General features: G+C 32.8%; 1 protein-coding gene across 1 annotated transcript in view; it reads right to left on the reverse strand.

Annotated features, from left to right (window-relative positions):
• LOC126768483 (uncharacterized) overlaps positions 1-24,266 on the reverse strand; it is a 28,703-nt gene extending 4,437 nt beyond the window's left edge. Inside the window, exon 1 of the mRNA XM_050486623.1 lies at positions 24,207-24,266. Within this exon, the coding sequence (XP_050342580.1) occupies positions 24,207-24,209 (3 nt within the window). The 5' untranslated portion in view covers positions 24,210-24,266. The remainder of the gene's footprint in view (positions 1-24,206) is intronic.
• Between the last annotated feature and the right edge of the window lie 3,107 nt (positions 24,267-27,373).

The raw sequence follows: 27,373 nt of genomic DNA on the forward strand, positions 1-27,373 counted from the left end.
AGACCGGCGCAACCAATAGCTATTCAGTCAAATATTGATCGTGTAGCTATTTTAATGCATGTCACAACTTTACATGTTAAAAATGACATATCTAAGCTCCAGTTTTTAAGGCGCTGTACAAAATTAAATTAACTAATTTGCCTTTAATATGAAAGACCATTGGTCGTTGACACCCGATGTTATAACATTCGATCAATGAACGTTTAGATAATAATATAAGTTATTTATTTAACTAGAGCTTGGTTACTTCACGCCATGCGTATATATATTCTAAATTATATATTTATTTTTGTTGAGAAAGTTTCCTTAATATGTCATTGCTCAAATAATTTATCAGGCGCAGAATATTAAGAAGAGTTTATGCATACATATTATTTAGTATCAGATTAACTCAGATGTCGTTATGTTATGACCAAAATTGTTACACCTTCAGATATTAATGATAAACATGACGATAAATATTTAAAGAATGAGTAGGATTTAAGTGGGTTGATTCTAGACAGTGAGTTGGCTGAGTATGCGCATTATTTTATATGCAAATGGCGCACGAGAAGTGCATCTTCAATCGACATCTACATTTGTAATTTACCGCTTTGCTGAATCTATTTAGTCATTATCTTTACATTCCTCATAAAAAAAACAATAACCTGAACAAAAAATGACAAAGCGCTAGAAAATTTTGATATGCACATAGTTGCTACTATTATTAGCAATTATGTAACAGCTTTATTGTTTGGCAACCCAGGACCTCGGGATCTGCGGTCTTAAATCTAGCCACGCGACCAACGAACCAGTCAAGTATTATGGATATATAGTATATAAAAATATTACATAAATGTCGGCTATTAACTTTACATTATGTAACTTAACGTCGTTTAATACGCTATCAAGTCAAAGGGCAAGTAGCGGATCCTCAAAGTAAGACAAACGTGCCCCCCAGAAGGTAATAAATCAATTTTTAGAAGTCTGTTACTTAATTGAAAAGGTTACATTGTAATGTTACATCGACTGTTAATATATTACAAATAGTAAGACAATTTACAACGGAAGATCATTTTTTTTTAAGAAATATTGACCTTTATTAAAAAAAACATGTTCGAATTGTTTGACCCCGGTCAATGCCATGTATTGTTTTTATTATAAAATTTCATAAGACTTTGAAAATATTTAGCGGCCTATTTGTTAGATACTAAAATTGCTTTGTCTACATAATGACAATAACATACATAACACTAGATATGCAAATGAAGTTTGAGAAGTATTTATTAAAAATTTAGTAATTTTTCGATAAATATATTAAAGTAGGTATCGCTTGCCATGCTATGATGCATTCAATTGAAACAGACTTGAAATAATTTTATTTCTGGACTGTGATATCGGTAGTGAACTGAATTTTCATGTACTTCGTTTGTGTTTATAGTTCATCTCGTGCTCGGCGGTAAAGGAAATCCTCGCGAGGAAACCAGTATGTGTCTAAATTCACTGAAATATTGCCACATACGTATCAATTAACGTGTATTGGAGCAGTATGCTGGAATAAGCTCTAAACCTTCTTCTCAAAGGGAAAGAATCCCTTAGACCAACAGTGGGTCTATCACAAGCGGTTTTCTTAAAAAAAAAGTAAAGTAACAGATAATAAATTGAAAGTTATTATAGTAAACTTTATAAGTTGTATCATTGTAAATTATAAACTTAAACACAAGACGATTGACAAACACGACAAGATGATTCATAACTAAGATAGAACTCTTTATTGTTACGCGACTTAATTTATTTCCATCCTATATATCCATGAGCATGTAAAATATTTTGTTATTCCACTTATGATGAGAACAGGCGTCTGTCAAAATTACAGAAATATAAAGGTACACAGAAGTTACGGACTATGATAGTACGCATTGTATAATGTTTGTCAGTCTGATAACGCATGATCGAACGAAAAGCTTTTCGTTAATGTTAATGCTATAATATATTTTTATATAATATAATTCCAACATTAATGTATAATAAACAAAATAATTCAAAATTAGTATAATATATCTGTTTCATTTAAATTTTGACATATTTTTACTCTGTCTGCAATTGGTCCACTGTAGGTATCTTATACGTAAGGTGTAAAGGATGCTTGCCAAAACCAAATAGCATTTCATAATTACGGGGTCAATGTTTTATCACAAATCTATGATATTATCACATAACAAAGTCAAATATATGCAGTCCATTGTGCTTGTTTAAACTATACAAAAGTGCAATAGCATGAACCTGACCCCAAAGTTACGCAAGCTAACAAACGAACGCGTCACGGAATGTTAAGAAAACTGGTACAGAGGATATTTTAGTAAAGCGATTTTACATCGTTATGCGAAATTTGTTATGTAAGTTATAGAGAAATAGTTCGAAAACATTTCTCTGCAAGGTTGTCTAAGAATTGGGTTATGTCTATTGTTGACTTATTTCGTTGTAGTTGGTTGTGAGAATTCATTGAGAATGTTGAAAACATGATGTTCTATTTTGCTTTGAATATTAACTATTCTTACTAATGATTTCTGTAAAGAATATTTAGTCAAATTTTATTAATGTATTGGTTGAGATTTAGTGTAATTTTTGTAATAAAAAAAAAAAAAGCAAATACACTTAGTAACATGGTGCCGCTTTAAAAATCTATATAATATCGTTATACAGTCGGGCTTAGAAACATTTAAAGGTTAAGAAAAGTTTTGGACATTTTGGTTAACTTTACGATATTTTCAATTTTGATTGATGTGTAACACACAATATCAATAAATAAAGTACGTAAACTTTACGGTCTAAATTAAAATAACACCAATAAAGACTATAAAAAAGTTTTGTGGTAGAAGTTGGAACTGACCTGTACAAATTTTTCAATAAAACATAAATTCATCTTTTTGACCTCCTTAAATAAAGGTCATATTTAAATGTATCGGTAAGGCATCAGGTTATGACCTCAAATCTTCAAATGTTAATATTTATTTAGCGTAACCTTTTAATAAATATTGACATTTCATTGATCAATGTTATTGTATCTGCCATTGAAATAAAAACGTCAATAAAATATGAGATGTTATTTTGATTAATGGTAGAATTAAGAACCTAATTTCTGTTTGGAAGTCACAATCGGAGAACAACTATTAGATTGTTAGAAACAATTGCCAAATGTTATGGTTGGTTATATGCCGCCAACCTTAGAATAACGGATATTGGAAATATATGTGTTTTAAGAAACTTTCTTACTATAGCTGATAAATAACTGATTCTTTTTAAATGCGTAAATACGCCACGTTTCTTGATTAATCCTTGGCTGTCTAAAGAGTCGCTTTTCGCATTCGCACATTCATAGCTTAAGATATTTCATAAAAATATTCTATGTAAAAATTATTAAAATTGGATTAAGAAAGCATGACGTAAACGTCAGGAGATATCTTAAAATTACTTTAAGGACACTAATTTAAGATATCTATATAAAAAAATGGACAGGTCTAGTTAATACACAATTGATGTTCTATTCGCTACGTAAAATTTATATAATTAATTGATTCCGCTAATATCGAAATGAAACGAATTAAACAAAAACATAAATAATTACTTGAGCAAGCCCTACCGTTTTTACCCTATGTTTGACATGACATAATATCCACTTGACACCAAAACTAAATGGATTGTATGAGAATGTTTATACTAAAAGCGATGTAATTTAGCGCTGATTGTATTCATTCTCAAATAATCTCAAACTTAATATTACCTGAATTGAATGTATTATCAAGTGGAAGATATTTAATTTAAATCTGTTATTTTTATTTCTTAACATAAAATTAATATAAAAGCAAATAATTATAATTTTATGTTATTGCTTTTTTTATAGTATAGGTAGGCGGACGAGCATATGGGCCACCTGTTGGTAAGTGGTCACCAACGCCCATAGACATTCGTAATTTTAAGAAATGTTAACCATCGCTTACATCGCCCATGCGCCAACAATCTTGTAATTACACTGGCTTACTCACCCTTCAAACCGGAACACAACAATACCAAGCACTGCTGTTTTGCGGTAGAATATTTGATGAGTGGGTAGTAATACTAACCTAACCAGACGAGCTTGCACAAAGCCCTACTACCGGTAAAACTTCTATTATATAAAAGCATAAAATAACTTCAGACGTTTTGATAGTTTCAAAATCGAAAGCTCTGACCGAATAACCGTTTTTAATAAATACCCATTTAAGCATGCCCTCTCATACGGTTAAAGAGTAAAAATGCTATAATTGCTTTACGATGTAAAGAAATGTCGGTAATTCTATAATACGCGTGGAGAATAAGTACCTATCTCTTTCGATGTCATCGCGACCGTATATGGCTGGACAGGCCCTTAGCAATATTACTCAATACCGACCATCAGTCGACAGAATGAAATACACCGACCGACGGATATTTTATTATTAGACATGTGTATGAGACATGTATATTGTGCTTTATGTAACTAATTGACCTATTTTGTACTTATGTACAGAAATGTTGTCAACTACTATATAATTTCGTCATAAAAAAGAATACTGGGTTTTATAATTGAAATATAATATTTAAAAGAGATTTTAAATATATGATAAATTATAAAAATCAAGAAATATGTTTTTCAAGAATTGTGTTTTTACGTTTACACCTTATCCAGTTTTTTATAACAAACGTATATATTTTTATTTAATAAAAAATAGACGCATAAGTCCGAATCCCTTTAAGCAGGGAACGAGGCTAAACGACTTTTGTATAACAGGATTGAATTTATAAGCTGTCCGTATGAAGTTATTTCACCATATATCACAGTTGTGATTCAATGGAAGAAAAATATTATTGATATTTTTTTCTTAATTTTTTATATATAAACTGTGTTGTAATCAAAATTTCATTGATATTTTATGTCACTATCATCTGAAGTTTTCTTAAAGACCTTGACATTTTACACCAAATCCGTCAACCTTGGCCCAGCAGGTAGCCTGCCTAAAATGATAAATAAAATTTTAGGCTATGCGTCGTGAACAGTAACAGTATAATGATATATCATTTAACATTATTCATGATGTTTTTATAAAACTGGAGAGTTTGTATATTTGAAAACTATAATTTCGGGAGCTACTAGCCTGATTTAAAAACATATTATTGTCTTAAAGCTTCGTTTATATAGATAGTTTAATTAACGATGACATGACTTTCTCTTTTTTTTCAATTGCTACTGTGCAAGTGTGCAATATAAGCTGTAGTGGTAATATAATAGTGGGGCGCTTCTTCGTAGATTGAACTAACTATACTATTATAATTTATAGCATAAATTGCAAGTGGTATTCACCTTAATAGGTAATGCATTTAGTTTTAAGTTGTATTAAAATTGTATACCTTTGTACGTGTTGATGTATTTACCACTGGTGAATCTTAAATAAATAAAATAAAATAAAAAATATCTTTACGTTATAACACTAAGAAGCAGAGACTATAAAGGTCAACCGACCTGACAAACCGTATTTGTATGTGAGATACACCTGGTTATTTTTTTTATTTGTAACAGAAATCCACAGCAACATACAAAGTTAAAAAATTCAAGTAAAAAAGTCATCATATATCAGACATATACATTTTATTCATTGGTTCATTTAGTACAGGTAAAACCGTGAATGCGGTTTTATAGGTTAGTGAGTTTTTTATTTTCTTATTATATTAATGCAGTTAGGTATGAACATTAACGTCTTTACACGATTCAACATTTTTATACTTTTTATATCCATATCAAAGTCAAATACACTTTTTTGTTTATGTTACACAGTTTATGTTATTAATTTAAATAAATACACAATAAAATTATTGCATATATTTGTACAATATAATAAATTAATATCTAAGCATATCAAGTGACAATCCAGTTTGTTTATTTACATTAATTATTAATATTATGTCTACTTAATCCGTAAATATTAACATAACGACTTACTACATTTACGCTAAAATATTTTAAGTACGTTAATTCTCTCCTAATTCAAATAAGCCCACAGATAACGGAAGCAAAAAATCAAGAAACCAAACTAATTCACCAAGCAAACAATTATTATCGTTTTTCACGTTTTTTTTTTGTAAAAGGGTATCTAATTCTATGCAAAATGCAGTCTATTGCAATAAATCCCACTAATAACCACGTTCAAAAATCTAAAGGCGAAAATTACTATATAACTTTAAGTGTTTTTCATAAATACCCATTAAAACATTACATAAAAAAAATATGGAATAAAATATAAATAACTAAACGTTATTTGCAAATGATACTAATTAGTATTAATGTTTATTATTTTACTGGCTTAAAGCGATGAAGACCTTCTAATTAAGCTAAGGATGATAATAAAAATTCATTTTGACCTTAAGGATTAGGAAATATTAAAGACGATCTCTTTCGAGTCAATGTTTTGAAAGCGTTCGATACAAGTCAGAGGTCAGTCTGTGGCTACAGACAGTTTAGGATATAATTTCTGAAATTAAATTATTCAGAAAATAACTAATATGATTATCTTACTCAACTAATAATGATAGTTTTAATATCATAATAACTCTGATAACGTGATTTAACACCAATATCGACCTTTCGATGAATTCTATAGATTATTACGTCGAATATGTTTTTTTATGTAAGAGGGGGCAGATAAACAGGAGGTTCACCTAATGGAAAGCGACTACCACCGCCCATGGATACTTGCAACACCCGAAGGCTTGCAGGTGCTTTGCCGGCCTTTAAGGAATGATTACGTTATTTTATTGAAGGATTCTATGACATATCGGTTTGGAAAAATCGCCGGCGAAAGCTGGTCCCACAGAGTGGTTATGCGAGGCAGGAAATGCCTTCGTCAGAGCGTCACGGCAGCATACGAAAGCGATCCCGTGGCGCTCTTCGTTAAGACGGAAAGGGTACCGCTGGTTTTTTAGTGGGTATTCTGATGTTCGGAGCGCACTCGGCGCCTTGGACATCGGCGAGCCACACACACCCCTCCCAAAAAAAGGCAGAAAATGCCTTAAATATCGCTGTTGTAGATTTCTAGACATCGAGGTGGTGAGGATGGAATTTAGAATAAAAAATAGATGTCATTGCTAATAGATGCAGTGGCAGATAGCAGTGGCACATTCACAGGCTGTTACGATACGTAAGGTGTATAATCATTCCCAAATTCCCACATTAACTTGTCCATTAAAGCTAAATCTTCACTAAAATTCTTAATTATGGACGAATTACGCTTGCACATTCATGACATCTAGATTTATGACGGTTTGAGTGTAAGAAAACATGTACTTCTGCTTTTTTTATAATTTGAAGGACTTAACAATTATTTTCATCTTACAAGTTAATATTATATTTCAACATTGAACATTATCAATAGATACTTATGTCAGTTTTAATTATTATTTTAGTAAGAAAAATTTTTAAGTATTTTTAATTATGTCATCACATAAGTGGGAGTTAGCACGTAGTGATTTGTATTCAAACCGTATTGTTGTCATGTCTTCCGCTTCTAAGATAATATAATTAAACATTACAAGATGCTGTGTTTACATTTAATTTATAACGACAATGGAATTGTGATATAACTTCTAGATAATTGCGACTCCAAAAATAACTAAGCATTTTAATAAAAAATAATTTAATACTGTCTTTATAAAATTGTCTTTATCGTAAATAAAATTTTATTGTTAAAATTGTAATTAAATGTGTTGTTTAGGTTTTTTTTCATTCCTAGTGACAATTGTGACGGTCTAGTGACCGATTTTGGCCAAGGCAAAAAAAACATACATTTCTAGATAGAACCTCATATAAGCTTATTCAGCTTCAAATGTATTATATTAATTAATTTCCTTATGTATGTAGTGTGCGTAAGAGACATACTTACGTCTCATTAGTCCAATTTAAAACGTTAATACCTTAAAGGTTAGTCATTGTATTTGATGCAAACGGATAAATGCATTCAGATTAAAGTGTTTGTATATAAATCGCACATTAAATAATAATAAAGAATTAGTCATTGTTGATGCTAGATTTAAATATAACTAACAATAAAAGCTCCTACTTAAATGACAACTACGGTTCGCACTTTAGACTTCAACGCGTTTTTCAAGTTGTTTTAACGATCATCATTCCAATAAAATATCTATTAACATTTTATAAAAAACAATAAAACACGTTTTATATGCCATTACTATGGCAATACCAATTGTATAATTTAATTGTTTATGTTTGTTTGTCACGTTTTATTTTGTTCTTGTTGTTTGAATTTTAGTTTAGATTTTCTATATCTTATAGTTTCTAGATAATAGAACCTAGATATTGCTAAAAAATACGTAACTATCTTTTTAAAATAAGTTGCGATTATTTATTATTTCCTTATATTCATTTGATTTCGGTTATTGAAAACAACGGCACTTTAATTGTAGTGATTATTATTAAGGTAAGTTTCTAAAAGATCCTGAATCATAATATATCTGTTTGTTTGGATTATTAGATTTTATTTTTTATTTCATACAACTAAGCTTACATTGACACATGATATAAATCAAAGATATTTTAATCAGCAGTTATTAATAGCACGGATGTGAAAAAGTTCCTCATGCTCTTTTTAAACAGGCTTAAATATTTCATGTTATTGATTTTCGAGCACACTATTTGTATCGTGAATTAAACTACACTAAGTGCTTCTGATCAGAACTGCAACAGTTTTAAACCACTAAATAGGAAGCCAGTTCAAAACGTACATAAGAGCCAAGCGAAGTCAAAGTATAAATTATTTTTATGTATGTGTGCAAAATATGTTTTATTTGTACTTCACACTACATATGCATACAGAAAAGTTGCACACGTATGTAAGTGATATTTAGATAAAAGTGGGTAAGTGATAAAGTTATATAAGCGACATGCACGGTCAAGTCTGTCTTGCCATTTAAACACTCGAAGGATCCAAAGATTATACAATCAATTAGAACTGTTTTCTTCATACGAGACGTATACGATTTGTAATACCTTTGACGACGATTATTTATTATCTATACAGATATTTAATGTCAAAATTTAGTAATTTTCTTATCTCAGAATTTATTATATTATATAGAAAAATCATCATTTTTCATTCATTCATCATAATATCTATATTTATAATAATTTATCTCGTGTGTGGTGTGATAGAAAACGTCGTGAGTAAATCTCACAATTTATATAATTTTATATAAAAGCAAAAAGTATGAATCAACAATTTACAAGAATCAATCGATTTTTTATACTTATTCGTTACTAACATAATCTGAATTCAAATTAATTTTGTAGTTTTATTTTGAATTTTTGCATATTTCTTGAATTATTCTTATATAAAAAAATATGAACAGAGCTGTTGCAGATGTGATGATAACATCACAGCCATATATGGAAGTGGTCCAAATTCGAATCAAGTTTAGATAAACTAATGTGACCTTGACCGAAGCTTTAATGTTATTTTTGTTATTATTAAGAATATTATTGATAAACAGAAAAAAAACATATACATACGTACTAGTATTTGAGGAGAAAAGATTATTATTCAAATTAATTATAACAATTCATTGCAAATACTTAATGTTATGGGTAAAGAAAAATATGTTTCGATAAAATATTTTTCAGTTAATAATTTCATTGTATAGTGATTGTTTTAAGGCTGGTCAAAAGTATTCCTAAATTGCTAATATTAGATGTATCAAATAACAGATATTTAAAGTGTTGAAGTTATAAAATTCTAAATCTTTCAACGTTACATTATAAAAGTTCAGAAACGACATACTTTAGAAGCAAGTCAATATTTTTATACAAACATCTTTTTTACAATATGACATTATTTAAAACAGCATATTAGTCAATCAAAACACTCAACATCGTGATTTATTATTAAGTAAGTAAAGATATTTTTTATTCAACACGGATAACCAAAGATCCGTATTATTCTTCCTCATAAGACTCTTTAATAACCTTTGGCATATTTGCTTCTACATTTTAGAACCTACAACCATTAATGTCCAAATATGTACACGAAATTGAAGCTTTTACGACGTACGTGTTAAGAACGAAAGTGATGTGTAATAATTTAACTGGTTTTTACGTTCTGCGGTGATCTCGCGGCGTTGTATGGGTGTTGACATTGAAATCTTTGAATAATTTTTCATATTAATAAGCTAATTTCGAATGTGGCTGGTATGTGTTTAGTGTTAAGAACTATTAAATGTAATTATGATTTTTGTAAATATTGTGCATTGCAATGCTCTGACGGAAATCCTGGTTTTAAATAATTAATTGTAAGTGATATTTTGATGAAGAGTATAATAGATGAGAGGATGAAGTATATTTATATAACGAATGATAAATATTATTGTCATTAGTTTTATTTATGTTTTGCACTCGTGAATATTTGAATAATCGTTTTTGTATCGTAAATTATGTTAAACATTCTTTTACTTGGCCTGAAACATAAGACTCTCCGGGACTTACCGCGTGTGTAATACCGTAAAAATAACTATAATAAATAATATATATATATATATACCAACCAATTATGACTGTCTCGATGTTCTAGTGGCTTGATATAAGACCGCAGTCCCGGAGATCCTAGATTCAATACCCAGGTCGGGCTAATAAAGTTATTGAGTTTTTTGTCAGAAAATTCTCAGTAGCAGCCTGGAGTCTGGAAGTTGGAAGTTTGTACACTCTCGTGCCTCGGAAAGCACGTAAATCCGTTGGTCCTGCGCCTAACCACTTTCCAGTCAGTCGGATTGCTGTCCCATCGGATTATGAGAGTTAGGGTATAGAGAGTGACCCTGTGTTTGCTCACACACTTGTGGACTATAATATCTCCAGCGTAGTTGGCTAATCTCTCTTGAGATTGGCCGCCGTGGCCAAAATCGGTCTGGAAGACATTATTATTATGTACTACACAATAAGCGTATTTGCATATTTAGCCTAAGTGAACCCCCATTCCACTCTTTTATTCTTAATTTATACTTATACAAATTCTATCGCTTTGAATAACTGACCAGTAAACTTAGATCACGCATATTATACATTTTTGGCACTAGGAAATCAATGGCTGATCGGTTGATGAAAGATGACGTAATACAGACAAGAAACTCAGTAATTCAAAACATTATAACATAAAATAAAATGAACTTAATACTAATATTTACAGGATGTGTATGCTCAAATTTATCAAATTAGACTCTAGGGTCCAACCAATAAATACAGCCTGTTTGTAAATCTGGAACTGGTAAAATAATCAAATGTATATAAATTAATGGAAACCTGAACCAATTTCAAATTAGTCATTCTGTAATAACGTTTGTAATATCGTTGTTTTTTATTTCAAAATCGTTTGTGTGAATTTTTCCTACACATTCTAATTTATTACATGACCCTTGTTATTATTTACTGTACTCATGTTCATTTGGTGAGTTAATATAAAATATTTTGGTAGTTTAAAACAATAACTGTTAATTGTAATATTTATCATTGACCTTAAAGTATTTTGTCACATTAATAAAATTCAAACGTGTTTCGTAATATTGAGAAAGTGATTTCCGAAAATTGATGGATTTCCTCGCACAAGGTCCACCAGTTCGACGTTGAGTAACATCAAGATGACTTGTGTAGTGACTCATTAAGATGAAATATTTTTAATACATATGTGATATACTAAAATTTAATAACAAGTATTTTTACAGAATCCTATAACAAATAAGACTAATAGTACCGAAATAGGAATCATTAAATATTTCTTGTATTGAAAATATCTATATAATAGAAATTGTCTACTTTCTTTGATAAGAAAAATACTAATAATTGGAAACAGCTAATGGTAATATCAACTTGTTCGCGATCAAAAAAGTAAACTAACAAAATGTAAATGTCTCCCTGCCGGACTAAGGCCTCCTCTCCCTTCGAGGAGATTTGGGGTTTATTCCACCTATATAATACGCTATATACACATATGGCCGAACTTCGGAAAATAAAATTAGACATGCAGGTTTCCTCACCATATTTTCCTTAACTACCGAACACGAGAAGATTTATTAACACAAATTAAGCACATCAAAAGTTTAGTGGTACTTGCCTGGGGTCGAACCCGTAATCATCGGATAAGATTTACACATTTTAACATCTGTCAAATGAAACATTAATTAAATAATATTAAAATTACATCAAAAGTAATGTACAAGTTATTAATAAATCGTAAAAGATGAAGCGCTTAGTATGTAAATCTAAATGGATTAAAGGTCTTTATCACTTTTAAAAATCACGTTTTTAAAAGGCTACAATATCCGCACGAAATAAGACAAAAGTCAGCATTACACTTAACTGAATTTAGTGTTTACTGAGCAAGTTATATCTTACAGCTTTAACCATAAATATTGTTAAGGGGGTAATTCTTTAAATAATGCTGTGTCTTCTTCTTTCAAATGTCGAAACAATAAATGATAAAACAAGAGAAATAGTGTTTAACGTGTCGCCGCCCTATTCTGGCAAATTGAATAAATAAATCAAGTGTTTAAATGAAAATCTAGACAATTACATTAAACAATATAAACACACTAATTAGTATTTTAAAGTAGTCAATTAGCTCTAACACCCCCGCTATTTAACTACTTTAATTAAGTTCTTTCAATTTAGCCGTGTGTCAAGTTAAATATAAAAGCTAGCTTATGTATAGATTTAAAAAAATGCTTTATATATATTTTTTATAGAATAGGAAGGCGGACGAGCATATGGGCCACCTGATGTTAAGTGGTCACCAACGCCCATAGACATTGGCATTGTAAGAAATGTTAACCATCGCATACATCAGCAATGCGCCACCAACCTTGGGAACTAAGATGTTATGTCCCCTTGTGCCTGTAATTACACTGGCTCACTCACCCTTCAAACCGAAACACAACAATACCAAGTACTGCTGTTTTGCGGTAGAATAACTGATGAGTGGGTGGTACCTACCCAGACGAGCTTGCACAAAACTCTACCACCAGTGTACACGCATAAATACACAAGTATGTAGTCATCAGATGTTACGAGTAGAACAATGAAGCATTAATTGCAGTTTTAGTTCATTTTATGATACCTCAGAATTATGTACATCAATGTAAAGATTTATTGCATCCGAATGCACGCAGCATCATTAAATTCACATTAATAATTTATAATAACTTATAGTAGTATTGTAATTATAAGCTGTAACAAAAGCAACGTGACCTAAAATAATACTTTAAATAATTATAGTGATTGAAATGAACTGTAATATTTCAAAATACAAATGTTTCAGCCACTTGAATTATATTTTTAATCGATGTAGCGTATCTGCGAACTTATGAGTTTTGCTTGATCATTTGTTTGGATATTACCACGATTCACTCAAATAATAACGTTACATATAATTATAATAATAATTATATAGTTTTGTTATGCCTTTCTGTATCTCGCTCACACTTTTCCGCCGTGTATCAAGTAACACTTGTTATACAACTGGAAGAAAAGCTTTTTCATAAAAGCCATCTCCATAATATAAAGTCTAAATTACAGAATTTAATAATTAGTCAAATAATACATATGATAATAATCTTCTATTGTACCATGTTTATGTTGCAATTATCTATAATTATAAAATCGTTCGTCCAAACTATCTATCAACGCAAATACTAGTGAGCCTTAAAAATTTGGAACGTAGGTGTAATTCATAACCTTATGCATCCGCTAAGAAAAGTTTGTCATAAAAATCTGGACGGGCAGCTTTATATTATACATATATAAAGATATCATAATCCGTAGAAACTAAGTGGGCGGAATGTCCATTGCTACAACAATATAATTAAAAGTCGATTTTATTAAATACGACATTTTCATACGCCTCCATCTTGAATCTTATTTACATATCAATCAGCTGTCATCTCCAAGGTGCCATCTTGCGTAATGTTTAAGAACTATTTTGTGAATAATTTGTAACTTTGTGTATAATTTATAATCGATTACTTTTAACTTGGAGACTTCTTTACATTGACACCAATATTTTTTTATTTAAATATTCATCAAGTTAAAGGTACTTATGTTGATTATTCTTAAATACTATTTAACATTATTAATTTAAATTCAAATTCAAATAGTATCACACGCTTATCACGTCCTTATACATAACTGTCATATCTTTAATTTTTTTTAAATAAATATTCAACTGAATGTGTTCTGATACGTTACCCGAGTATTATGTAAGCTAAGGATTAAAAAATAGGATTTCATTCATTAAACAAAAGCTGCAATAGTACTACTTTATCAAATTGTGTTCTTTAATTATATATTGCTAGTTTAGTTAGTTTAGGCATTAATTCTTTTATTCTTGAGTGTATCATAGGGCTAAATGTGCTGACTAATAACTTATTTTGGCACCAGGTAGCATTATAATATTTCTATAAGCTCAATTAAATTATGATAACTTTTGGGATAATTCTACTATTTTAGTTGCCATGTTAGACGCATAGACATTGACTGTATATAGATTGCTTAATTTCTCTCGTCACTGCTACTGTTCAATGTAGTAGTGACACAAGAGGCTGTATATTTGCTCGTGATTAAATTCTAATATTTTATTTAAAAAAAATTTGAAGGCCGCTTTTGAAATTCCAATATCCGGTTACGATTTCAAGATTCACGTGTTCTATCCAACTATTATACATATCGACTCCTACGTTGGCAATATCTATTGATAAAACGACTTATAATCAGGACATTTACTTGTTATCTCGCATCACATAGTTGTCAGTAAAAAGTCATCTAGAAGCCATTAGTCTCAAGCACCCAACAATCGACAAACCCGTCACCGACCGTGTTGCAAGACTGCGGCTCTGAACAGAAACGAGGCAGATCCATAGATATGTATTCGAATCATTGTTCTATTGAAGATGAAAACGTTCCACGTGTTCGTTGATAGGAAAAATATGTTCTTTATGTATTGATCATTGTTTACGATTTCAATGGTTGATTTTTTACGAAAAAAATTAGACTGTGTCCAATAACCTTGTGCTGCTTTCTGATCCTCATTTAGTAAATAGAGCAAAATAAGAGATATTTATATACTTTAAATCCAAATAAGGTAACAAATGAATTTTCTGCCAAACACCAATACTTTGACGTTTGAGGGATGAGTGTACCAGTGTAATAATAAACACAAGAGATATAACAAGTTAAGCTGTAAAATACTTTTGGCCACGATCATTTTCAAGGGTGATTATCTAACTGCGCAAGACAGTTATAATAACGCACAAACACAAGTGCATATATATATATATATATATATATATATATATATGTATAAGCTTCTATAAGCTTCCATGTAACTCAGCAATCCCAGGCCAATAGATTATTAGGAAATAGAGAAGAAACAGTAATTTAATGTTATAATAGGAAGCAATACAAATGATATAAAACGAAACTTACATTATTTCTAGTATAAATTTTGCCCGGATTTAAACGTCCTTGAACCTCGTAAGAGACTAGAGTCACTCCGGTTACTAATAAACTCCGGTTTGGGTAAAATAATCAATAAAATATCCAATGATTCGTATTCGAAACACATTTTAGGGTTCCTTCATCAAGACAGTTTCACATACCTCATCAAGAAAATTTGTAGGTAATAATTTTTTACTCTGTTCTATTTTCTCCCTTTTTAAAATTGAGGTCGTGGATTAATGACATTTTTCAATTTAAAAAAAAACTGTATAGATTAAGGTAAAATTAATAAATCTAAATAAAATATTATTTTTTTTTACTGACATTCTGATAGATATGCTGTAATAAATTAAGGGCATTATATACCGAGCATTCATATTTTTTTTTTTTTTTTTTTTTTTTATATCGCCGGGAGGGCAAATGACTCTACTCCACCTGATGGTAAGTGGTAGTAGAGTCCAAACGCGACGACGGCCAGTACAGACGGGAAAAACGTTCTGCACTAGCCGCCTTCGCCTTGCCGGCCCGCAAGATGCCTCTTCACGCCTCGTTTGAAGGAACCCGGGTTGTAAGAGGAGGGGAATACGTGAGCTGGTAAGGAATTCCATTTTTTGGAAGTGCGACAAAGAAAGGAGTTGCCAAATTTCTTTGTTCGCGATGGAATTGATGTCACAGTTAGGCGGTGACATCGAGAACCAGCCCGCGTGGACTTAAGAAGGAAGGGGGAAGCAGGAATTAGAGAGAATAATTCCTCAGAGCACTCGCCGTGATACAGTCGATAGAAAGCGCTCAGTGCTGCTATCTCACGACGCAATTGTAAAGGTTCAAGGGTGTTTGTGACCTTTACGTCGCCAATAATGCGTACGGCACGTCGCTGCAACCGGTCCAAGGCCTCAAGTAGGTACTTAGCGGAGCCATCCCAAAGGTGCGAGCAATATTCCACGCAAGACCGTACCTGTGTTTTGTACAGCAGGCACAGTTGTTGTGGCGTGAAAAAGCGCCGCACCTTGTTCAGAACTCCGAGTTTCCGTGAAGCTGTTTTTATAACAGCCTCGATGTAATCCCTTGGACTAAGGTCGCAGCGAACGTCAATCCCCAGCATGGCGATTTTGCTTTGCATCACCAGCGGAGTACCACAGAGGGAGGGAAGAGGGGAAAATGTTGACTTTTTCGCCGTGAGAGCGCATACCTGTGTTTTCTTGGCATTAAACTCAACAAGATTATCAGAGCCCCATTTGGCGATGAGATCTAACGTCCTATCGAGTTCAATGACAAGATTCTCCCGCCTCTCCTCAGTTTCCGCCCGCCCAGCCACTGCGCGTCCGTGGTATCCACCATGCACTGTACTATCATCTGCATAGCAATGTATGTTCCCAAGGGAGAGCATATCATTGATATGCAAAAGAAAGAGTGTGGGAGATAGCACAGATCCCTGGGGGACCCCAGCATTCACTACATAGAATTGTGAAGCGCAACCATCTACTAAAACACGAAGGCTACGCTTGTGTAGGAAGCTGGCAATCCAGGTGCATAGCTGAGCAGGCAGACCATATGCCGGTAGCTTGGAGAGAAGACTTCTGTGCCAGACCCTGTCGAAAGCCTTGGAGATATCGAGGCTGACAGCCAACGATTCTCCATGCTTGTCGATAGCTTCACCCCAGAGGTGTGTTACGTACGCTAGAAGATCACCTGTGGACCGTTTTGGTCGAAAACCGTACTGACGATCATTAATTAGACAGTGATCTTCTAGGTAATGGATCAGTTGGTTGGTTAAAATCCGTTCCATCACCTTACAAAGTACTGAGGTGATAGCTATTGGCCGATAATTTGCCGGGTCAGACCGATCCCCTTTTTTGGGAACCGCTTGCACATTAGCTCTTCTCCAAGCCTCCGGCACACTTCCCGAAGAGAGAGAAAGTTGGAACAGGCGCGTTAACACAGGAGACAGCTCCGCTGCGCACTTCTTCAGCACTATGGCTGGTATTCCATCGGGACCGCTAGCTTTCCGTACATCAAGTGATTGCAGCTCCGCACGCACATCACGTTGCCTGATTTTAATGTCAGGCATCGTATGGCCACATGCAGGTATTGTGGGTGGCAGTGCACTACAATCATCGATGACGGAATTGTCGGCAAAGAGTTTAGCCAGGAGATCAGCTTGCTCTTGCGGACTGTGAGCTAGCGATCCGTCCGGATTTCTGAGCGGTGGCAGCGAAGGTTGGCAGAAATTGTTTTGCACAGACTTGGTCAGACGCCAGAAGCTACGGGAGCCCCTAGGATGCGAAACAAGGTCATGACCAATCTGTACAATGCGCTGTGCATCCGCTCTCGTGTATGCCTTTCTACAGGACTTGGAATTTTTATTATAGTTTGCTTTCAGTGAGTCAATGTTAGATGCCCCGCTAATGCAGCCGTTGATCCACTTGCGATATGCCGCCTGCTTAGCTGATACAGCATCGGCACATTCACGAGTGAACCAACGGTTACGCGTACTTCTACTGACGAGATCTGAGCTAGGAATGTAGTATTCCATTCCCAGCATGATCTCGCCAGCAACAGCAGCGGCACTAGCTGTCGGGTCATTCCCACTGAAGCAACGTTCCTTCCAAGGGACCGACGCATAGTAATCGCGCATACCGTCCCAATCCGCCGACTTATAGTGCCAAACGCGACGTTTGCATACCGCTAGTGGCGGCAGCTTGGCCTGTGGCACTCTGGTAGAAATAAGGCTGTGATCCGAAGAGCCAAGAGGAGCCTGAACCACAACCTGATATTCCACCGGGTGAGAAGTCAGCAGAAGGTCCAGTAGAGAAGGTGCTTGCCCATCAATGTCTGGGATCCTGGTGGGCTGATCAACCAGTTGGGTCAAGTCATGTGTGAGAGCAAAAGCATGAGCAGTCCTTCCAGCATGGTCAGTTTTGAGGGATTTCAACCAGGATTCGTGGTGAGCATTAAAGTCCCCCAAAAACACCAATTCCGCGTTAGGAAATTGCTCTTGCGCAGCATCTGCCACCCGACTAAGATGGTCAAATAGTCGGCTTGTCTCCAAGTCACCATTGTGGGATCTGTAGAGGCACACGTAGACTCGGCTCTGACGAACCAGGTCCACACGTACCACCAACATGGAGAAGGAGGGGTCCTCCAAGCAGCGCAGTCGGTGACAGCAAACATCCGTCCTGACGAACAAGCATACTCCGGCTTTCGCTTTGAAGGATTCTTCAAGCGTGTAGCCGGGATAATTAAGGTAGCTGGTATCGGCAGGACGGAGTATTTGTGTCTCCGTGAGAAACAACATTGCTGGCCGTGCTGTCTCGAGATGGTGGTGGACAGCGTTGAGGTTAGTGTGGAGTCCTCGGATGTTAGAGAACTCGACCTCAAACAGCGAGGGTATGGTGGGGGTGAGCACCGCTGTACGACCGTTATTTCTTTTTTTGTTGCGCCATTTGGGAGAAATTAAATGGAAAAGAGACGTGAAGCGAGCGATGTATTGCCACGATAGGGATGGGCAAAGTGTGGAGGCGTGTTTCCCCAAGTGGTTGCCAAAAGGAAAAATACACTGACCCGCCGGACGGAAGGGCCCCCGAACCCCCCCGGAAGTGGCCGTCGGGACCCCACCTACCGGTCACCAACCGGCACGACGGTCCACCCCGAGATTATGCGTGGCCTGGTGGGGCAGCCTCACGAGCTGGTTAGGCACGCTCGGGCCCCTGTACTATGCCACGGGCGGCCAGCGGAACAGCCGTTTCTTCGGGTCTCCCTGGCCGGCAGGTCAATACAGTTTCCCCCGGCATTGGTTCAACAGCCGTCTCCAACCGGACCAACACCCATCGCGGCAATACTCGCTCGGGCTCTGGCTGTACGCTGGCTGACCTCGAAACGCGGCTGCAAGCCACTTCACGAGTTTTTCACCATGCGTACGGTGGTAACAAGCCAGGCGGATGTTAGCATCCTACCACCAGGTGATATATACTATACATATGTGGATACTTGCACTAAATTGCTATCGTATAATTTGGAATCATATTTATTTTATTTATAATAACATAATAATCTATATAATAAAGTATCGTACGTATATTTGTTAAAGAAAAAATATTTAACGTCAAAATGAAGAAAAAATTATTTTCGTATTTTTAATAAATATTTTTACACTGATCACAAATTCTGAATTTCAGAAGTTGTAAACAAAGATTCTAAACGCATTATAGTGCTCAGTTACGCGTAATCTGTTAAAGTGTTTTATGTGACAGAATCTGGAAGACGCAACACTGTTGTTAGTTGAAGGCTTACTTAGAAAGGTCAACTCACATAATTGACATTTTAGACATAACTGTTACTTTGTTCACTGACTGTCAGTATTCATTTCATAGTAAAATATGTGCTACAATACAATACAATTTATTGTCATAGCTTAGCAGTAAATGAAACTAATAATAATTGATGATATTTCAATATCAAAGTTGATGTTGATGAAATCTTCGAATTGACTAGGTTATTGTATTTTAACCATCGGGTTATTACAAACACATTAGTGCATTTAAAGCCCGAAATTTGAAAGTTGAATATTTCAGAAAAAGCAAATATACATATAGTTTTATTTAAAATAATTATAACAACAATAACACAATTAATAATTTTCAGACTTAAATTTTATGCTTAGGTTATTCTATTTAACAGTAACCAGAAACTTCAATAAAAACTGCTTGAAAACAAGATATTATACAATTTTTAAAATCAAATAAATAATGAAAACTTTTATAATATTTAACTTATTAACATTAAAAATTGAAATACAAAACAATGAAATAAAAATATTGTAAAAGCAATTTGAAGAGAAATTTCGATAAATGAAGAACGAAATTGTTTACTCCGTGAGTCGACAACTCGACATCGCTGTAACCTTTTCACAACGGCCTTTATTACGTCACGCATCCCAGTGATCTCTTAAACCTTCACTCACCGCAATAACTCCGGTACAACATTTTTTATAACATCAATATATCACCAGTAGTAGTTTTTCTAATTAGTATATAATTTTAGTAGCTAGTTATTTTATTAGACTAGTTTTCATCCGCGACTTCACTTGAAGGCTAGTGGAGGATCAGGTATTAAAAAGCCTATGTCGTTCCTCTAGGTTCAAGCTTTCTTTATACCAAATTTCATCAAAATCGGTTTAGCTTATCCGTGAAAGCGTAACAGACAAACAGACAGAGTTGTTTTCACATTTATAGTAATAGTATAGATTGTATTACGAGTAGAACTTCACCCATGTTAGGGTTTTGTGTAAGGACAGTAGTATAGGATTTGGGAAGGTTTCATTTATTAATTATTCTACCGCCAAAGATCAATATTGCACCCAGTATTGTGTTCGGGTTATAAGATTGAATAAGTCAGTGTAAAATATTGCTGAGATTTTTGCTAAGATTCCATTGACGGGACAAAATGTGATCTATACTCATAATTTTTACAGTGGCAGGTTCTAAGGAAAGGTAACTATATATTTCCTAATAAAAAACACAGTAAAAAATACCAAAAATACGGTAATGCATATTTTAAAGATTTAACGAATCAGTATTTTTATTAAAAACAATGAATGCTCAATATTATATTTGTTTGTTTTTATTTTAATAAAATCTTTTTATAGAAAATATTATCCACTATAATTAATGGTTATCGAGTTATACAGATTTTATTAATAATAGTATTTTGTTAATACTTAAAAAAGTTATTATGACGACATAACAACTATCGTTAAATTGTCAAACGACTTTAACACTTGTATTTCTGTTCGCGCATTACCGTATCGTTAAGTCGGATAACTTTTAATGTGTACAAGCTTTATACCAATTTAGCTGTCCAGACATTCAAAATGTAATTACTTAATTCATTTTAGGCTTACGTTACATAATAAGAGATATTTTGAGGTCTTTCCATTTTTAAAAAAGCCTCAAGGGATTTATGAAATAAATTATAATTAAAGTGTAATTTCAGGTGTTATTCCACTTTTGTACCGACAGTGAAAATTAATATATTCATATTTATCATATTTACTTACGTATTATATTATTAACCATTATAGTAGGAATTGTATCTCATAAAAATATAATAATATATGATTTTTTATTAGTAAACAGTGTCCTTTTTTTCATATTTGTTTAGAAAATACTCTAGGGTGACGTTTGAAAATATGTATTCACATTATTCCTATTAATAAGTATAATTGACCAGAGTATTGATAATTAATAATAAATCATGAAAATCGTTTTTAACAATTTAACGTACCGACCAACACTGCCCTGTCAAAATTATATTAATTTTTTTGTCTCTTTCTTTCACACAGCACATTTTTTGTACATATAATAAATTTAGAATCACATATACGAAAGCAATTTTTATAAGTAAGCTTACTCCATATATTCTTGGATATGGATACAGTTTGAAATAACATAGTGAACTGTTTTAGTTCATTTCAAATTATTCCTTAGTAACCACCATAAAACATATTATCAAAAAAATATTAAGCAAAACATATTTAATCCGACAATAGTTCTGGCAAAACAAGAATTTACTTAAAATAATCTCGCGATGTTTCGTAAAGGTATTGACGCATTGTTGTGAGGTAACACTGAATATAACATTGATTGGAGTTGTAAGATGACATCTGTGAGTTTCGTGAATAAATTTCGATCAATGAAAGAGTTTCAACGCTACTTCAAATATTTCGCGTATAAAGGAACCCACCTACATACAAGCATTAACATAAGTTTGGAAATTATATTAACAGCCACTAAATTTCCTAATGCTGGGCTAATAAGGCTTACTCTACTTTTGAGGAGAATAATCTTCATATCTTCATACACATGTGGTCATACACCCGACTCATTCAGGTTTCCTCGCGATGTTCTCTTTTACCACACAGCGTTAGATGCATTATGAAAACCAATTAAGTATATGTAAATTCAGTGAGGGTTGTCTGGTTTGAACCCCTAACCATCAGCTAAAATTCAAGGCTTTCGTGCATCCTAAGGTGCTGTCCCTTACTCATCACTGATTATTTCCTAATTACTATAACATATCACGGTGGTATGTTTGAAAGAACACAAGACGTGCCGTCGAATGTATTACCATTATACAGTAGGCCGACTGAGTACGAATAGATCGCTTGGCGCGATAATGATTTTATTACAATAGTTGTTTAAGCATTTATTATTTAAAAATATATCTCGTTTTTTTTTAATTGACCACATAAAAATTTGACTACCTTGTATATAAATGTATATGCAAATATATTTTTTTTGTTTAGATATTAGCTTCTCGGTGACAGGTAAAATGAGGTCACCAGATCGTATCCCACGGGCTCATTGACTAAATTCATTAATTTTCCGTCAAAAAATTCTTAGTAACAGTAAACTTCTGTGCCTCGCAAATCGTTGATCCTTCCCTTGATTCAGCTTCAATTTTATCGTATGCACCTTTATGAACGAGTATTTTCCGTAGTTATTAAAACTGATCGTATAAGCTGAAGTTAAGTCAATTAATTCGTAGAAAAAAACAGATATCAAGCGAAACAAACCATCTTAACTCACAGTTGGCAGATCAGTTTAATGCGACTCGATGCAACAAATGTACATAATTGAATATACTTTTCATATATTGACATTTTCTTTACACAGTCGCGAAGCAACACGAACATTGCACAGTGAGTTTAAAGGAAGTGGTGTTTACGGACCGAACAGGTTTATGAGTTAAACCATTGAGCTATTTACGCTATTGATACACCACTAAAGTATGTTTATAATAATTCATCTCGAGCCCAACGGCGATGGAAATAAATCGTGAAGAAATATGCATGCGTCGAATAATATTTCTTCACAATTCACTAAAGCAGTGTGATGGAGTACGCTCCAAATATCCTGAATAATGCAGCAGTGGGATCATATAGTTTCACTCTATCTCAAAGCTCTCCCCCATAAGGCTTAATAAGGCTCCTAATAAGGTTTGACTGATATTTAATTTTTTTTACTAATAGCACAAATGTATTATGATAATAAATACTTATTTCTTTAATAAAAAAAAATATCTCTACATTCGTGCTACCAAATTGTTGATATTAATTTTAATGCAATTTATGTTCTGTGAGCGCCATCATTATCGTTGACCTAGGTTCAAATACGAATGTTTACCACAGGCCAGGTAAAAGGCCAGAAATATATTATTAAAGTCACGAATTCCTATGCGCATAATTATATTTTTTTTTCTGAAAAACTTAAAAGCTTGGCCTAAAAACCTTATTTTCTACTTATCCGTTCTTTTTTATTTTTAGTATATAAGTATAATAATTAGTTTCGTCTTCTGTTTAGTCTTTTACTTCTACAAATTTTTTTTTTACAAAATCCTAAATATTTAAATAGAGTATTTGACAAAGATTTAAATTGAAAAGCATTACTTTTTTTAAATACTTATTACTATAATATCCTCATGAAAAATATATTTTTAATGATAACATTCAATGTTCATTTAAAGTCATTTACTGTAGTATAAAAAAATACCACACACAATTTAATTTGTAGATTAAAAAAATATACATCCTATTTTTATCACGATCATAATTTCAGCCAATAAGAAAATAAGGCACTACCTCACTTTTGTAAGTAAATAAAAAAAATAGGCTCACCATAGTATAGCCTGAGCTGTCCTCACTCACTGCATATTCACACACAACACAAACCTTGCGCGGACGCAACTCGTTTGACCTGCGCGCGCATCCTCCCGTCATATATAGCTTTGCACACCAAATATTTAGATTTCTTTACATTGGTCATTCAGTGGTATATTAGATGTTATAACGACTTAACATTCTTAAAAAATGAAAAAAAAAAAATTAAATATTAATTTTTGAAATTGTATCCTTATATGTAATATCGAAAGAATAGGCCAGTTATTTACAAGGTTACTGTATCGATCCACTTCTAATACGTCACTTGGTGGTAAGGCTTTGTACAAGCCTGTCTAGGTAGACTCCTCATTATGAATACTTCCGCCAAACAGCAATACTTAGTATTGTTGTGTTCCAGCTTAAAACAAGTGAGCCAGTGTTTCTACAGGCACAAGAGACAACATCTTAGTACTCAAGGTTTATGACGCATTGGCGATGAAAGGAATGGATAACATTTCTAACAGCGATAGAATGTCATATATGTCTATAGTCGGTGGTGACCACTTACCGTACGTAAAGTAAAACTCATTTATAACTATTAAGTCATTTTAAATCAATTTAAGTAAATCTATACTAATAAATGTGGAGACGTTTATTTCTAATACCTAACTGAAAAATACTACTAAACCGATAAACAAAAAACTTATACAAGAAGATGTAGTGCGATTCGAAAAAGGTTTTAGCGTATAGATAATATTATTATGTAAGTGGCTGCGCTTCGCAATTTCGCCCGCTTTACATTTACATCATTATGGTAATGTTTGAATTATTTCTGAATATAATCAAGGATACACTTAATTCGAAAAAAAAAATGTTATTTTGATGCAAAGATAAAATGATTTTATAGACTTTTCTAAGCTGACGTCTTGTTAGTCAAAACAAATTAAGACAAATCTATTTCGATATAAACATCAATTTCAAGAGTCGGTGAATAAATATTTAATTAACAATAATTTAATATATGGTCTTTATAATCTTTTCTTCAACAGAATAAAAATATATTTTTTAAAAACTCATATAAATTATCGGTTATTACTACTCACACTAAGGCATAATTACTTATATCTTTCAATTACACGATTTAAGCTTGTTGTCATAATGGTAATTCAGTTAGAAATGTTTTTTAACCCTCATTTCTTGTAATTAATATATTATAAAATTATTATAATTTAAAACACCAGACGTTTTTATTTAAATTAATTATTCTGAATTCTATTTTATCTATATTCATTAATCTTCGTTACATAGATGTCATCTTTCCCGTGACTTATTACATATTTCTGCTGTGCAAAATAAAAATACAATAGCCAACCAATGGTTACTGCAACCGGTCGCCTATACAAAAGGTCGCCGTTTCGAATTCATCGCGTAACAATCTCAGGCTTATAGTTATCTGTTGTAGCTAGCGCGTTTTAGCTTTGTTATTAGGTGTGACGTTCAATAACGATATTTATAACTTTTCTATTAAAAATAATTATATATGATCCTATTTTTACAAATGTTGATAGAATATTTAAGTTTATATTTTATGATAAGGGGATTTCTGATTGTTTATAATCTTTTGTCTCTCATGTCTGATGTTTTATTTTAAACGAATTAAGTCAGATGCGTCTTTGCATATTATGTTTTTGCATGCATACATACAGTACAATCAAAAAAAATTTTACTACAACATTTTACTCATAAAATACAAAAAAAACCCAACCTGATATTATTTATTATTCTTACGGTTTTATATATGTATAATTTTATATAGGAATTATTTACATTGAAGAATTAATACAAATTAAATAGCTTCTGTTAAATTCATGGCTACGTTTAATAGTGATAATAATAATAATAGCTGTACAATTTAATATATATTGGAATCGCAATTTTTAAATTTAACATTAAACAAGTATAAATTATGAGGATCATAAGTTTCGATAAATAAGATTTTATCGTTATATTAGAACGATTCGTTGTCAGTTTTAATTGAAATAAAATTAAAAGAATATATACATATTTTTAAATTCAACATAACTGTTACAGCTAACGTTCATGCTTGATAATCTTATTAAATATGTTAACAAAACACTAGAAGTTTGATACTACATCAATTAATAAAATGAATATAATTTAAGAAATTTATTTTTTAATTAATTAAAATTATGTAAATATGCATGATCAACAAATTTTAGTAACAAAATATACAAGTTTGTTTGTATCTAGATATCATGGTTATATTCTAAGTTATGCAAACATAACTTGCATTACAAACATATTAAATTTCTAGTCTGTACTTACTTTTGATGTTTTATTTGGATCTTATCGTCATTTTAGTGCATTACTCCATTTTTTAAAATTACTTTTTTAAGACCAAAATTTATTAATAATCAACGCTTAACATTAGATACTTAAAATAGACGTGCCATTTTAAGTATCTAAAGTACCGCAAACGTCATTATCTTGTAGTAGTTTTATACATATAAAATAGTTAGCCGAACGGACAAATGGACCACCTGATGGTAAATGATCACCACCGCCCAAAGACTGTAAGAAACATTAACCATATTGCCAATGCGCAACTTACCTTGGAAACTAAGATGTTGCGTCCCTTGTGCCTGTAGTTGCACTGGCTCACTCGCCCTTCAAACCGGAACTATACTATTGCCGTTTGGTGGTAGAAAATTCGATGAGTGGTCACCTACCTAGACGAAGTTGCACAAAGCTCTACCACCAGTAAAAAAAAATTAAGATTGCCTGCCTTGTTCTTCTAGTGGCTAGATATAAGTTAGCAAATTACGAAGTTCTGGGTTGGTTGAATTGGGAAGCCAATAAAAGTTAGTAAAGCCGTCGGTCCTGGGCCTCAATTCTTTCCGGTTGTGTCGAATTTGCTGTACCCTCGGATTATAAGAGAGACTGAATAGACAGTGTACCTGTGTTTGCGCACACACTTGTGCACTATAATATAACTTGTGTAGTTGGCTAGTCTCCCTTGAGATTGGCCGCCGTGGCCGAAATCGCACAGGAGGACTTCGTCATACGTTTAGGTTGCTACTTAACCTACAATTGTGATAAAATTCAACAACAATTATTTTACGAATTTGTTTCGGCAGTGAGACAAGTACATAATCTGTGTATAT

This window comes from Nymphalis io, chromosome 5 (genome assembly GCF_905147045.1).
Source record: "Nymphalis io chromosome 5, ilAglIoxx1.1, whole genome shotgun sequence".
Classification (NCBI taxonomy): domain Eukaryota; kingdom Metazoa; phylum Arthropoda; class Insecta; order Lepidoptera; family Nymphalidae; genus Nymphalis; species Nymphalis io.